The 14,758-nt window shown below is 44.2% G+C and overlaps 1 protein-coding gene across 1 annotated transcript in view; it reads right to left on the reverse strand.

Moving 5' to 3' along the window:
• Cachd1 (cache domain containing 1) overlaps nucleotides 1-14,758 on the reverse strand; it is a 228,630-nt gene that overhangs the window by 98,174 nt on the left and 115,698 nt on the right. The window contains exon 3 of the mRNA XM_038333472.2: nucleotides 6,606-6,754. Coding sequence (XP_038189400.1) covers nucleotides 6,606-6,754 — 149 coding nt within the window. The remainder of the gene's footprint in view (nucleotides 1-6,605; nucleotides 6,755-14,758) is intronic.

The following is a 14,758-nucleotide window of genomic DNA, read 5'->3' on the forward strand; positions in this document are numbered from 1 at the left end:
ATAGAAAGGTAGAGCAGGGGACAGCCGGTCTCACTACTGTGGCAAATCTGGCAAAGCTAAGCTTAATAGGAAAGAACCGTCAATGCTGCTTAAGCTACTTCTTCTGTGGTGAAGGGGAGCAGATTGAGTAAGGGCAGGGACACAGTCCAGTAGTCGAACTTCATATACCTAGAGTATGTGAGGATCTGGGTTCAAGCCTGGTATTACAATAAACAACCAAGCGAAAAGAATTTTCTCTAAAATGAAAGAGTTGAGTAAAAGCAACCCCCGGACTTGAAACTGAGTCTAAGAAGAACAGATATCACGTCTTCTATATCTACTAGAAATGTCTAAAGAACCTACTCTAGGGGCCTGGAGAGATGGCTCAGTGGTTAAGAGCATTGACTGCTCTTCTAGAGGACCCGAGTTCAATTCCCAGCACCCATATGGCAGCTTACAACTGTCTGTAACTTCAGGATCCAGCACCCTCACACAGATATACATACAGGCTAAAACACCAATAAAATAATTTTTTTTAAAAAAGAGTAAATACATAAAAAAAGAACCTACTCTAGGGAAGTCAACTATTATGAGTCAGAATGCTAATTGTTAAAAGACAAGTCTCTAGCTCACAGGACAGCAGTGACATTTAGATTCAAACCCACTGATAGAGCAAGTGACACAGCGTCTAAGTCATGCCACTTGGTGTACAAAACTAACTTCCTTCATGCGGAGACGCCATTCCAGGTGGCTCTAAACTTTCGAAAAAGAAAATGTCTGTGAGGACAACAGTGGCAAGGTAAATAAGTAAGAATGGGTACTCACTGTCAAAATCTGCAGTTTAACCCAAATTAACATCAATGGTTGGCTATGTATCCCTTCTCTCAGGGAACCATGGTTGGTTGGATATATCAATGTGGCCAGGGCATGGTATTCAAATATAATGTCAAACACCACTCTGGCTCTTCTATGAGGGATAAAAAGCTATGGATCTTCCTATGCGGGACAAACAGCTAAAAGCATGGATTCAGAGAAAGGCGGGTTGCTTCCCATAACACAAAGCCTCATGGGCTCCAAGATGAAGATCTTCTTAGAACACTGGCCTCTTTCTACCACACTGCCTACAGACTTCAGCTGTGACTCTTCTTTGGCTATCCAACCTGCCAGCCCACCCAGCAGGCTTTGGACTTGTACCGACATCATCACATCTGTCAATTCCTAAAGGTAAGACCATAATCCCTCCCACCCCCCAGCCCCACACTCTACCCACCCTGTGGATTCCGCTGCTCTGCAGGACCCTGGCAATACAGAGGGCTGTAACAGTGGATGATGCTGAGAACTGTAACCAAGAGCCATGGTTCTTGCATGAGAATCCGAGCTAATTGCTTGATCTACAACACAAAGTCTCAAGAAGCTGAATGGTACAGTTTGCTTCCTGAAAGTACATTACATTAGGGTTAGAAAAGGGATGGGTTCCATCGTCTTCTCTGGTGACTCATTGACTGCCCCCTCACAAGCTGCCCCAACTTAAAGGGCTCCTGAAAAATAGCGGGGATCCAATTTAAAAGTGCTTCTAAGAGTTTCTTCATTTTTGAGATTGTCCCCCTGGAAGAGCTCGAGGGAATTATCTATTCAGCTGAAGCCACTCAGCTGTAGGGGGCAAGGTGACGCGCCCTGGAAAGAAACTGCTTATTGACTCACAATAAGCACCGTTTGGCTGATGACGCCAACTCCTACAATGATTAGCCAATTAGCCGACGTAAGATGAGCGAGTCCCAACAGCACAGACTCCCCTCATGGAGATATAAAGACACAGACAGGCTAGGCTTAGCTTAGGGTTACTCTCTAGTTTATATTTTTTTCCTTCTTATAAAATAAAGACACCAAAGGGGGAAAAAAGGGAATGACAATGGACAATGATCTCTATAAAAGGAATTGGGAACAGAAGAAATCCACTCTGAAATGTGGAAGGTAAAATTATTGATTCGGCTATATCAAAAGCACAGGAGCAGCAGGGCTTGTCAACAGATAGGTAGTTCTTGACACACAAAATAAAAGCATCTAAGCTCAAGCTATGTCTTAATGAAGGGCACTTGATGGCTGGATTCCCGAAAGCCTGAGAGAACAAGAAGGGACGCTGAAGTTGGTGTGGAAGGCATGTGGACAAGACACGTTCCTAGGTCAAGCCTATGATGTAGCACAGTGATCTTTAAAAGGGCAGAGTTGAAAACTTAAACGACAGTGTGGGCCAACCAGGAACCAAGAGAACAGGTGGCAAGACTCATGCACGGAGAATCTCTACAGGGAGAATGGTTTTTCATGAAAGCAGGGGCTGCCACGTGGATATCGGGGACTTCCTATGGCCAGGTCCTCAGATTCTTCAGGAAGAAGAGACAACGAGACCCCCCACAAAACCAACCAACCTTGGAATCTTCAAAGTGTGCATCTTAGAAAACTTCATGTTGATAATGAATTGAGAAAGATACGGGGGAGGGGGGAATCATTTTAAATATCCGTGGGGGTCAAAAAGGGCACCTAAAGGTCAGACATGATGACGGGTATGACACCATGTCTGTAGCTCTTCATACCTTAGCACTGGGCCAATGTGATGCACGCAGAGGAGCTGAAGGTCATGAGCAGAGGCCCCTGCTTCTCAAGACTGTTGTTTTTAGCATGTATAAGGGCACAGGTTAGATCCCCAGCCCTGCTAAACCAACATCAACAAAACCAGAAATAAAGGAATCCCTCTACCTGTTACCGCAAGGTAGCCCGCTGACAAGAAGCTTGTTTTAGATTAAAGCCTCAACCTGTTTGTTTTTCCAAAGTATTGAATGTTAAGACGTCGGATCATCCCTTCGATAAACACAGACAGAGGGCCTAATCGCTATGCAAGGCCCCGTGCAAAACCATTAACTCCCAAGGCTCCTGAGTGGGAACTGGCTAATCCGAGAACGGAAACAACAAACTCATTGGCAGAATCAATTTTCTGCCACTCACTTTGCAGCTTTTTTTCCCATGTGGTCACAATGTCACCTTCAGGTGTACCGTGCAGGGGACTCTACATAATAGATTTTCTCTCTCCCACCTTCCTTCTCTAGGGTCTCATTCATCTCTCCAGGGCTCAGATTGCCTGTGAAGTCACAATCCTCCTGCTTCAGCGGTCCTACAGCTGAGTTGGTAAGCATGTACTTTATGCTTTGTTTTTAAAGCTTATTAACCATCCGTTACTAGTGTGTGTGGTGGTGGGGGTGTGTGTGTGTATTTACACACATATGTTTACAGCATATATGGCGGTAAGTGGACAACTTTGTGGAGTTGGTTTTCTCCTTCTACCTTTACGTGGGTCCAGGGATAAGCTCGGGTTATCAGGCTCCATGACAAACATTTGTGCTAGCTGAGTGATCTCACCAGCCTATCACTATACTCCTTAGAGCTCCTTTCCAGAACTGAGCAGTTTACATTTTTAAAAAAAACATACGCTAGTAAGTCTTGGGGAGGTGGGGGGACCTCAAACATAGATTGTAAGTCAGTAGAACTGAAAAGTCTGGCCTGAAACAAAAAGTGAAGGTATGCCATTGGTTAGAATTACTTATGAAACACTGTCCTAATTCTAGATGCTCTTTTAAAATATGCGAGCAAAGATCAGTTGGCCAGAGACACTGACACTGGCATAACCAACAGTTATTGTAGTTTTGAGTCTGAGTTTCACTAAAAACAAAACAGAAGAAAAACAAGATGTTTTCAGGGTCCTGATGCTTTAGGAATGGGCACGATTGAGAACAAAGTACAGAATCTTTATCTAGAGTCTCATTGATTATATTTATCATAGAACAACATCAACAAACTTGTATATGGCTAGTTAGAGGCCATGGGCACAAGAAACTTGAAGAGTTTGCTTCTAGTATTATTTAACTCATAGTTTAGAAAAGTAGTTCTCAACTTTCCTAATGCTGTGACCCTTTAATACAGCTCCTTATGCTGTGGTGACCCCGAACCATAAAATTTATTGCTGCTTTGTAACTGTAATACATATTGTACTTTGTACTGTTAATACATACTATTAATATCAATACATATAAATATATTAATATGAATATATACTAATGTATTAATAATCAATAACCGTTAATATAAATATCTATTTTCTGATGGTCTTAAGCCACCCTCTGCCCAAGGGTTCCAACCAGAGGTTTAGAATCACTGCTCTAGAAAAATCAATCGATTGCAATAATTTTGGGCAATATCTGCGTCTGTCCTTTTGTCTCTGTGCTGGGTACTGAGTTCAGAATATTGCCCATGCTAGGCTCCTATTGCTGAGCTACACCCCCTTTTCCTTAAGTCCACATTCCCAAAATTTCAATTATTACCAAGCCTGCCCTCTTCAAAATTTTGGTCATATTCACTTAATATCTTCACTTAAATTAGTTTAAGCTCTTTTTGTTGTATTTCCTTAAACTGCGATACTGTCATGGCAAGGAAAAGAAACCTAGTGCCCTTCACAGAAGGTGACGTTGAAATAAACACACACGGATCTATACAAACGCCCATGTAGGCGTGGTGCCACTGGTCTGTGATCTCAGCACATGGAATGTGGAAGCAGGAGGAGCAGGACTTCAAAGCCAGACTGGGCTGCATTGCAGGTTCAAGGCCAGAGGGAGATACAGGAGAGGCCCTGCCTTGCCTCCCCACTTCTGAAACATTCTGAACATTGAAACATTGTTCAAGCTGAAAGCATCTCCCCACTGCAACCCTGGGAGGTAAGTACTCTCGCTATCCTCAGCTCACAGGGAGAGAAGCAGAGGCTCAGGATTTAAAGGACTTTCCAAGATCAACCTGGGACTTACAGAGTTGACTTAAAACCCAAACACTTTAGCCATGCCTTCAGCTGCCTGGTGGGACTGGGTGTTCCTCCCTTCTGTCCTGAGTTCCATTGGGAATGCCCTGAGATTCAAGATGTAGACATCTGTGAAACGGGACACCGGGCAAGAGCGAACTTAGTGTGCAGGATAGGATGCTGCCACAGACAGCCGGTCCACGAAAGCCTATTGTAAGGGAGCGGAACAAGAGCTAAGGGTTCCGACCCTGCTTCCCCTAACAACTCGCTACCATTTCCACCTCTGTTTAAAAACAGGAACCCTTGCAATTTTAAAGAAGTACTTGTGTCTTGCCGAAGGCTAGGGCATCATCAATCCAAGAATCTCTACACACGCTCTTCTGGAAGGAAATGGAAATCTAAGCCAGGTAGACTGAGCTTGGTCCTGCCTGCTGCTACAGCAACCGTCAGATATCAGTTCAATGCTTCACCAGACGTCCCTGCTTTAAACTCTGTATATCTTTTGACTACTCAGTTTTATCCCCAGAACTGCCTGGTTGGAAACAACAGCATGTCTTGGCTCAGTCATCTACCCTGAATTAGGGTATCACGTACCGTCAGAAATTTCCCAACTCTGAGAGAGCATCCATTTATACTAAGCCATTGATTGACTCTATGTGAGTCTTCCTAGGGCAGTGACGGTTTCTTGAAGCTTTACACAAGAAGCTCCTGGATAAGTAACTGTATTCTCTGGTTCATTACATTAACTGAAAAGAATATTGGCTTTGTCAGCATCTCAGCCCTGAAGCCTCGCCATCACGTTGAAAATGGGCGTCACTGTTCTTATGTGAGAACACATAGGTAGCCGTCTTCCCAGATCCTTTGTTTTTTTTCCAGACAGGGTTTCTCTGTGCAGCCCTGGCTGTCCTGGAACTCGCTGTTAACCAGGCTGGCCTCGAACTCAGAGATCTGCCTGCCTCTGCCTCCCAAGTGCTAGGATTAAAGGCGTGCACCACCACCGCCGGGCACCTTCCCAAGCCTTTCATGAATGCACATGTGTGTGTACGTGTGCATAGACACTTCACAAACTAGCTTCTACAGCGTGGCTGCATCTCACCATCTCACATTCGCTTTTCCAAACTAAACCCCTACTGGGAGATTTATGCAATATTTGTATGTTTCTGTTCTAAGTGGTACTCTACTAACTCTCCTCATATGCCTTCATGAACATGTCTAATATTACATGCCCTTTGAGGCTCTTTGCTGTGGGGAATTCCAACATGGTTCTGGGTCACGTATTTTTGCCCTGTCTGATGGTCAGCATCTGCCACATAATTCCACAATGTTTTCTACAATTCTTGAGGGTTGAAAGCCCTTTACTCTCCCCTAGCTTCAAATCATCTCAGACATTAGTGCACAGTTAAAACCAAGGGCCAAGTGCTGGAGGTGTAATGCCTGCATTGAGCAGCAGAAGAGGCAAGGCAGGCTCACCAGCAAGGTGTGGGACCTTAAGGATAGGAAGAGACACAAAGTAACTATGGAAACAGACCCGAGGGAATAATGACTTTTTGGGGGAGATAACGAAGCTTAAAAGAACACTAACTGAAGTTCTCTAGGCAAGCAAGTGTTATGGGAGATTTATGGACAGAAGCCAACAAATTTAAATATACAGATGTTAAAGGGCTTGCATTAAATAACCGGAAAGCTACTATGTACTTGGCAATAATCAAACATGGGCACTTTGAATACTGCAGTTTAAGCAATCCAGCTCTTGCTCTATCAACAACAGCAACAGAGAATGCTTAAGTCTTACTCCATCATGGAAGGCGGGATCGTGCAGCAGTCCTGGATGGCAGTCAGTGGGGATGTCAGGTGAGCTGTATACGATGCCTCTACAACTTGCTTGTTCCGATTGACCACGTCCAGGTAACGGTTGAACTTCTCACGGATTTTTTTGGCTAGCTGTGGATGACAGTGAGCAAAAATAAATCACCTGTTTATTCCACCTTTCCTGATAAACTAATAATCTGCATCACGAGATGCATCCACTAAGTTTTAGATGACACAAAAACTACTCCCAAGTCAACTTTACTTGGTAGGCTGGACAAATGTTGCGAAACACCTGGACATCAATCACAGTAGGGAATTTAGCTGTCTATCTATGAAAGGAAGCTGTATTTCCAACCTTTTGTGTGTCCAGATTCAATGGAATGATGCATAGCCACAAGCGGCCTGCTGGAAAGAGCGGAAATGAGGACTTCAGGTATTATTACTGCCAGTAGGACAGAATACACTGTGGCCAAGAGAGCAAACAAGGATGGATAGGAGAAAAAGAGCAAGAGAGCTTTTCTGATTCTGGAGTCACAGAGATGGGATCAGGTGTGCAGGAAGGAAGGGAAGTGACACTCAGTGCCTTCTATGCAGCCCTTGGGGATACCATTCACTGTCTTCCATGAGAATAGCAATTCTCTGGGGAGGTACAATGTAGATACATAAAACAAAACGTATAATTAGAAGGATGCTTGGCTGTGACCCATTACACCGTTAAGATGGACACATGCTTAACTAATGTGAAGAGAGCACGTTATCATGATTTGCTTTCATGTGGGAATAAGGAAAGCAAATTGGTCCGCACACTGCCTTTCCCTCCGTGGTTCCTATCAAATACCATAGTTTAATTATACATCTCTAAGGAAAACAGTGTTGTTTGTCTTTCCCTTCAACAAAATGTCACCCAAATGAGATGACTGATAGAATTATGGCTAATTGGTTTTGCAGAGCTATTCATTAACAGCATGCCGGAGGAGAACTAATCATGCCCTTTGGGTCACGCAGCTCATATGATCAAGTGTGCCTACAGGCAGGACCATGGAAGCCATCAGAAGATTGCCATTTGTTTGTGAAGTCAGCGAAGTTTATAAAGTTTCCTAAAAATTATACTAATAAAGCTTGGAAAATTTCTAGACACAGAAAATAAGAAATCAATTTGAATTCTAGATGGCTGGAAATTCTCACATCCACCTACAATTCTACTCCCTGAACTTGAATTTTTTTTAATATTTTTTATGGTTTATTTAACTTTATTTTATGTGCATTGGTGTGAAGATGTTAGATCCCCTGCAACTGGATTTTCAGACAGTTGTGAACTGCCATGTGGTTGCTGGGAATTGAACCCTGGTCCTCTGGAAGAGCAGTCAGTGCTCTTAACCACTGAGCCATCTCTCCAGCCCCCTGAGCTTGAATTCTAACTGTACCAAGATGTGGGTTTTCTCTCTGAAGGTCATTGAGGCAATATGTACAGTCCATTTAAATTTTACACATCTAGTTAGATCACTAACTATGTTATCCCATGTGGCAATGTTTAGAGACAATCTTGGTTGTGAAGGAATTTGCTATGTGCCAGATGCAGGACTCTACAGCGTAGACATTCTTGTCTTATGTCAATGAGGTTAAGTGGTTCGTATGAAGCCACAGAGCAACAGGAAGATCCACTTATTCTAATTCAAAGCTATCTTGTCCATAAGGCCCATGTCCCCCGTTGAGACAAAGCTAACCTAAAGGCGCTTCAAATGTAACCTGAAAGGGTTAAGCATCTTCTGAGCATAAGTAGCCAAGGCTCAGCTGCAGAATGGTAGAGCGTTGTTGGCCTGGACTGGCTGCTGAACTCATTGTTAGGGTGGGGCAGTTGGAGTTTCTGGCTGATAAGAGCTTTGGGGAATATCTGTCTTTGGCTGCCCGGTGAGCACTGGCTTCAATTTAGAGCCTGGTACATGTTACCAGTCAACAGGAGGTACACCCCGCCCCCAAGCTGCATTCCTCAACAGTGGACACAGCTCCTACACACAGGGTTCAGCTATCCAAGAGAGTTGGAAAAACTCAACCACATGCTTTTCCTTCCTCTATATCAGCTTCCCCAGTTTTTCATGTGACACCCTATCTTGTTTCATTATAAAAAAAAATGCCAACCTTTGCTGAATGCTTTGTCAAGTTTCTGCACTAAGCATTTCACATGTATATTTTAAATTTACTCCTCCAAAGCCCCCTTTAGTTGGGTGAGGAGACTCGTGACTGTAATTCCAGGTTCTCAAGGCTGGGGTTAGGGATCGAGGACTGTTTGAACCTGTTTTAAGCAACAAACAAACACAAACACAAAACAAAAAACCCTAGAGAGTACCAAAGCTTTTATTTCCTAGAGGCAGACACTGAAGAACAAGTCACCTTTCCAAGGTCACAAGGTGGTAGGAACGCAGTAACCTTCAGAGTCCACGCTTCTAACTTCTAGGCAGCGCTTTCTCTTGACCATTGACAATGCAACCTTTCCGCTTTACATTTTCTATCTTTTCTTTTTCTAGGTGAGAGGGTCTTACGTAACGCAGACTGGTCTGGAAAACACTGTGTAGCCAAGGATGCCTTTGAACTTCTGATCCTTCTATCTCCACCTCTAGAAAGCTGGGCGATGGTACAGGCATGCACTACCACATCTGGTTTACATAGTGTTGGGGAATGAAGCCAGGACTTCCTATACGCTAGGCAAGCCATCTACCGAGTGAGCAAAATGGCCAGCATCCCCAGCTGCCTTTTAAATCCACTTTAACATGAGATTCTTGGCAGGACAGCATACGCCATGCAACCTCTTACTTCACAACAGAAATTGGGATTTTTAAAAATACAGTTTCATTCAGAATTCTTCACAATTCCAATGAAAATATCCACATTAAAGAGATTAGGGTTAGATATATCATAATATAGTCCCTGCAAAAACAAAACCCCACAATCCCTTGCTAACATTACCGGACTATGTTAACTGCGGCATTAAATGGTGTCAGACTAAATTATAATTGTTCTGATAACTCAGGCATCTTTAAATGTTCACTGTTTTATAGCCTGAACAGAGAATACAGGGGAGAAATAGCTCCTTTCCCTTAGGGAGTGCGTTCCAGAATTTAGTATTTCGTTCAAGTTATTTTTTTTAAACCTTAACAAACTTCATTATAACACTTTATGGTGTATGAGAAAATAGCGGTTATCCCTTTCTAGCTGGAGAAATGGAGGCAGAGGACAGCTGAGGAGCATGACACGGGCTCTCCATTTCTCCCGCCAAGGAATGTGCTGGTGGCTCACTATGGAAACCTCAACTAATAATCCATTTTTTTCCCCTTTCGAAAAGCAATCTCTCTTAGCACGCTCACCAAGCCCAGGTTGCTGGGCAAGCGTAACAGAATCTCTCCGAGCAAAGATAGCCCACAGAGAGATTAAAGCCTGAATGTGTCTGTTAAACTAAAGGGGGACGCTCTGCTGCAGACCCTTCCAGGAGGCCACACAGAAACCGGGGCCGTATCCTGCCCCGATCTCGGCGGACGGGCGAAAACAAAGGACATTCTCAACAAAAAGCTACAGGTGGACCCACAATCCTCCTCAGCATAATTAAAAACATTTTTCTTTCCACGGCTCAGCTTTCATCTTTTATCCTTCTTTATCCTCTGCCCTTTCCCCCCCCCCCCCCCAAGGGGCTCCTGCATGCTGATGAGACAACGTGACTAAAACCGTCTTGTCATCTTTTGGGTCAATTCTTAGGCCCGCCGACATCCAGCCATGGGTCAAATGATCAGGAAGGTAGTGTGTGGTCCCCATGGGAACCGACTCTAATTTGTCATCATCTCCAGTGACGACGTTTCATCACGACATCAATGGATTGCCTTCGTGCTGAATCTCCCCTCCCTTAATTTTCGCATAGACACTTGTGTCATTTGCAACGCTTCCCCAGAGCTCCTCTCAAAGGGACTTTTTTCCTTTTTTTTTTACCTTAGCTTTACACTTCTGAGGATGAAGAGCAGGGGGGATGGGCACACAGTTAAAAAGCGTAAAAGGAAACCGAACTGCAAAGGCCCAGTACACACTTTATGTATGACTGCTTCCTAAAAGGAAGGGCTGGAAGGAGTTTTTCTGTTAGGGAAAGCTTTATTTAAAACATCCAACAATGAGGCTGACAGGCACGGGGCAGGAAGCCTCCCCCGGGGGTCTGAAGATTCGCAGGAAAATTCATATAGAATGTAGAAGAGTTTAACATTTGACATTCAAAAACCTTTGTGCCGTGGTAAGAATTGAACAGCACACACCTCTCTCCTCCAATGCCAGTCTTATCACCCAAGAGAAAACCTTTCATTTTCTTTTCTACCAAGTTTCGGGATTTAGTTGTATAAACAGGTGACCCAGAAATGATGTTAAGTGTAAACCAAGCAGGTATATTTAGCATCTCTGGGTCACTTCCCATCACCACAGTCCAAGGTTCTCCATGGCTCCCTGTGGTCAGCCCCTATGCACAGGATACAAGCAAAGCTGAGTCTTCAGGTCCCTTTCTTCATAAGGTTCAGAACAGTCCAGATGGACAGAGAGTTCTGTTACTTATTAGCAGGGTATTTTGCTAAGTCCCATGATTGGCTTCCTCACGAAGCTAAGCAGAATGGCATACCCCTTAAGAGGCTTCCCTTGTGTTTGAATACAGCAGCAAATATACAAAACCGAAGACAAGTATGGCGATTGTTCCTCCTGTCGGCCCAGGCTCTGGGCTAGAAAGAGCACGCGGAGGTGATTAGATAAGCCTGTGGGGGTGTAAACTGTTCAGCAACAAGAGCTAGAAAGGGAGAAGACAGACTGGAATACTAAGTTTTTAATCATTTACTACATCCTCGTGGATAATTCTGCATGAGAAACCTGGCTGAAGTGACAAGTGGGAAGCATGTTGTTCTTACCTTTATCAGTAAAATGGCACAAAGGGCTTTGGGGAGAAAGACGTAAGGATTAAATATAACTATCATTTGCTAGCTAAAAGACACATGGGAAACTTTTTCTAAGCCTCATCTTAATTATCTCTATAATTGTGTGTGTGTGTGTGTGTGTGTGTGTGTGTGTGTGTGTGTGTGTATAGACCAGAGGGATAAGTTTATTCTTAGGAATATTATCCACTTTCCTGGCACCTGGCCTGGAGCTTCTCCACTAGGTTAGATTAGTTGGTCAACAAGGAAGCCCTGGGTCCTCCTGTCACCACACCCAGCATTTTTGTGTGGATTCTGGGCATTGAACTTGGGTCCTCACGCTTGTGAGACAAGCACTTTACCACTGAGCCATCTCCCCAGCCCTTTATCTTACCTGTTTGAAGTACGGTTTTGCTATGGAGTTCTTGATGTCCTATTGCTTTCTGTGTAGCCTAGGCTGGTCTTGAAATTGCTGCAATCTTCCTGCCTCTCTACGGGAATTAAAGACATGCACCACCACTTTGGGGTTTAATTACCTCTAAATTGAGAATAATAATATTTGCATTCTGGTGTCAAGATTTAAATTGGATAAGGTCTGTAAAGCACTTAACAGTGTCAAACATATCAAAACTACTAAATACATGGTAGCAGCAGGTGTTTTACTATTGCTGCTGCTGTTTGTTATTATTGCAATCGTTATTGTTAGGGGGGCTTAATGAATTGTCTCGGGTACTGGAACCTAAAGAACACTCTCTACACCTGGGGAAAGGAAAGAGGAAAGCTCAGCTAGGATGGACGTGTTGGCACTGGGCTCCAGCCTCTGCCAGCTGTCGGGGATTCTAAAACACTGTGTACAGAGGGTAGAGCATCACAGTCTTGGACAGCTAAGAATTTTTCAGAGATCCTGCATTTTTTATCTAATCATAATTTTACTCTTGCTTGTACATTTCCATGTTTAATGCATTTTATGTGGGTTGTCCCTTTTGTAACAAAGAACATAGGTATTTTCTGTGTCGTTATTATAGTCAAGGAAATCAAGACTCAGGGCTTGCCCGAGCTCAGGCTGAGTAGGTGGCAGGAAACATACCTAATCTCTGTTCATTTCCCCCATTCTTTTCTTTTTTGTTTTTGTTTTTCGAGACAGGGTTTCTCAATAGTTTTGGAGCCTGTCCTGGCACTAGCTCTCGTGGACCAGGCTGGCCTCGAACTCACAGAGATCTGCCTGCCTCTACCTCCCGCATGCTGGGATTAAAGGCAAGTGCCACCACTGCCTGGCTCTCAATTCCCCTTTCTTAAGAAGAAAAGAAAATGATAAGACTACATAGGCCACATCATGGAATTTCTGTCTCCACTCGCCCTAGCTCAACTCTGTCCTCCTTGAAGCCTTATTGGGTTCCCTCCTTCCACAATTGCCGGACTCACCAGCCGCTTCACTCAATGCCCCACTTCACACTGTTGAGCTCTCATCATCCGAGGATCCCATTTCCCCAGCAAAATGGTAATGCAACAATAATTAGCACAAACAGACTGCCTGCTATCAGTTATACAGTGTGCAAACCACGCTTTTACCTGGGGCCGTTCATCCCTCATAGCAGCATTATGTCTTCACATCTATTCTATGCTATTGTTGCACTGGACTGACTTGCCCGGGGTCATCCAACTAACAAACAAAAATAATTCTATCAAGTCTATTCTTTTGTATAGCTGCTCTGTGAATTCTATTCAAGCTCTTAGAAATGGCTTACCAGGGTTAAATTGTTTACCTTCACAAAACTACCTACGCATCAAGCTGAACAGAAAGCGCTTGGGCCTTGCCTATTTTCCAATCTGACTATCTTCCAGGAAGCTACCGCAGACAGAGCCTTGTTATCTTAGCTTTGGCTGCTGAAGCAAATGCTGCATACAGTGTCAATCATGGGCCATTTATTTCTGTAGGCTGAGAAATCCGAGACGAAGATGCTGGCGGGGTCTACTGAGGCCCCTTCCCAGCTTGCCAACGACCACCCTCTTACAAACTCACATGGAGGAGAACCGGCTCTGGTTCTTTTGGCAAAGGCATTAACCTCACCATTTCTTTATACCCACAAGGTCATCTAAACCTACTCACTCTCCAAATAACATACCGTTTATTGTTATTAGAACGGGGGTCAGGTCTTCAGGATTTATATGAATGGGGGCATAAACGTTCAGTCCATGACACCCAAAAGTGGATGCCTATCTAGAAAGATAGCCAGTTGCTCATTACGCTGTTTGAACATCCCTTCTAAAAACTTTTTTTTTTTTTTTAATTTTGAGATAGGATTTTTCTGTGTAACAACCCTGGCTGTCCTGGAACTCACTCTGTAGACCAGGCTGGCCTCGAGCACACAGAGATCAGCCTGCCTCTGCTGCCTGAGTGCTGGCATTAAAGGCGTGCTCTGCCCCCCTCCCCACCTCCTTTCTAAAACTCTTAATGTTAAAATTAGTTCACCATTTGTCCTACTCTGCTTTCCTGCTGTGGTGCTAAAAACTGGGACCAAAATCAACTCAAGGCAGCAATGCTACTGACTGGCTAGTCCTCGGGCTCACGGTCAGCTATCTCTTTTCTACAGCCCAGGCCCAGAGATGGCATTACCCATAGTGGACTGGGACATCCTGTGACAATGCACAAGGAAGAAAGGGTCCCACAGACGTGCCCGCAATCCGATCTGATGGAGTCAGTGAGGCTCCTTCTTCCCAGGTATATCACCACGATTAGCCACCACTCCATCGTAACAGTGTGAAGAGTCAGGATCCATGTAGCATGCACCAAGTGCTGCTGGTAGAGCGGCTGCCCGGTGAGAGTAATAAATTCGGTGCTTTCTCTCTTTGCAGCACACGATTTCTTGCTCTTCCAAGTAATGAAACCACACTAAGGGGCTCCCCAGATGCTGGTGACACCTATCCAGACCCCAGCCTTTAGAGCAGTGGTCCTCAACCTTCCTCATACTGTGACCCTTTAATACCTCATGTCATGGTGACCCCGAACCATAAAATTATTTCCTTGCCATTTCATTACTTGAACTTTGCTAGTGTTGTGAATCATGATATAAATATCTGTGTTTTCCAGTCATCTTAAGTGACCCAAATGGAAGGTCAACCAAATGGGTCGTGACCCACAGGCTGAAAACCATTGCTCTGGAACCACGGCCCTGCTGTTTGTAAATGCATTCAGCCTGTGGCCTCCTCCTAGAGC

This window comes from Arvicola amphibius, chromosome 6, assembly GCF_903992535.2.
Source record: "Arvicola amphibius chromosome 6, mArvAmp1.2, whole genome shotgun sequence".
In the NCBI taxonomy this organism is placed as follows: Eukaryota; Metazoa; Chordata; class Mammalia; order Rodentia; family Cricetidae; genus Arvicola; species Arvicola amphibius.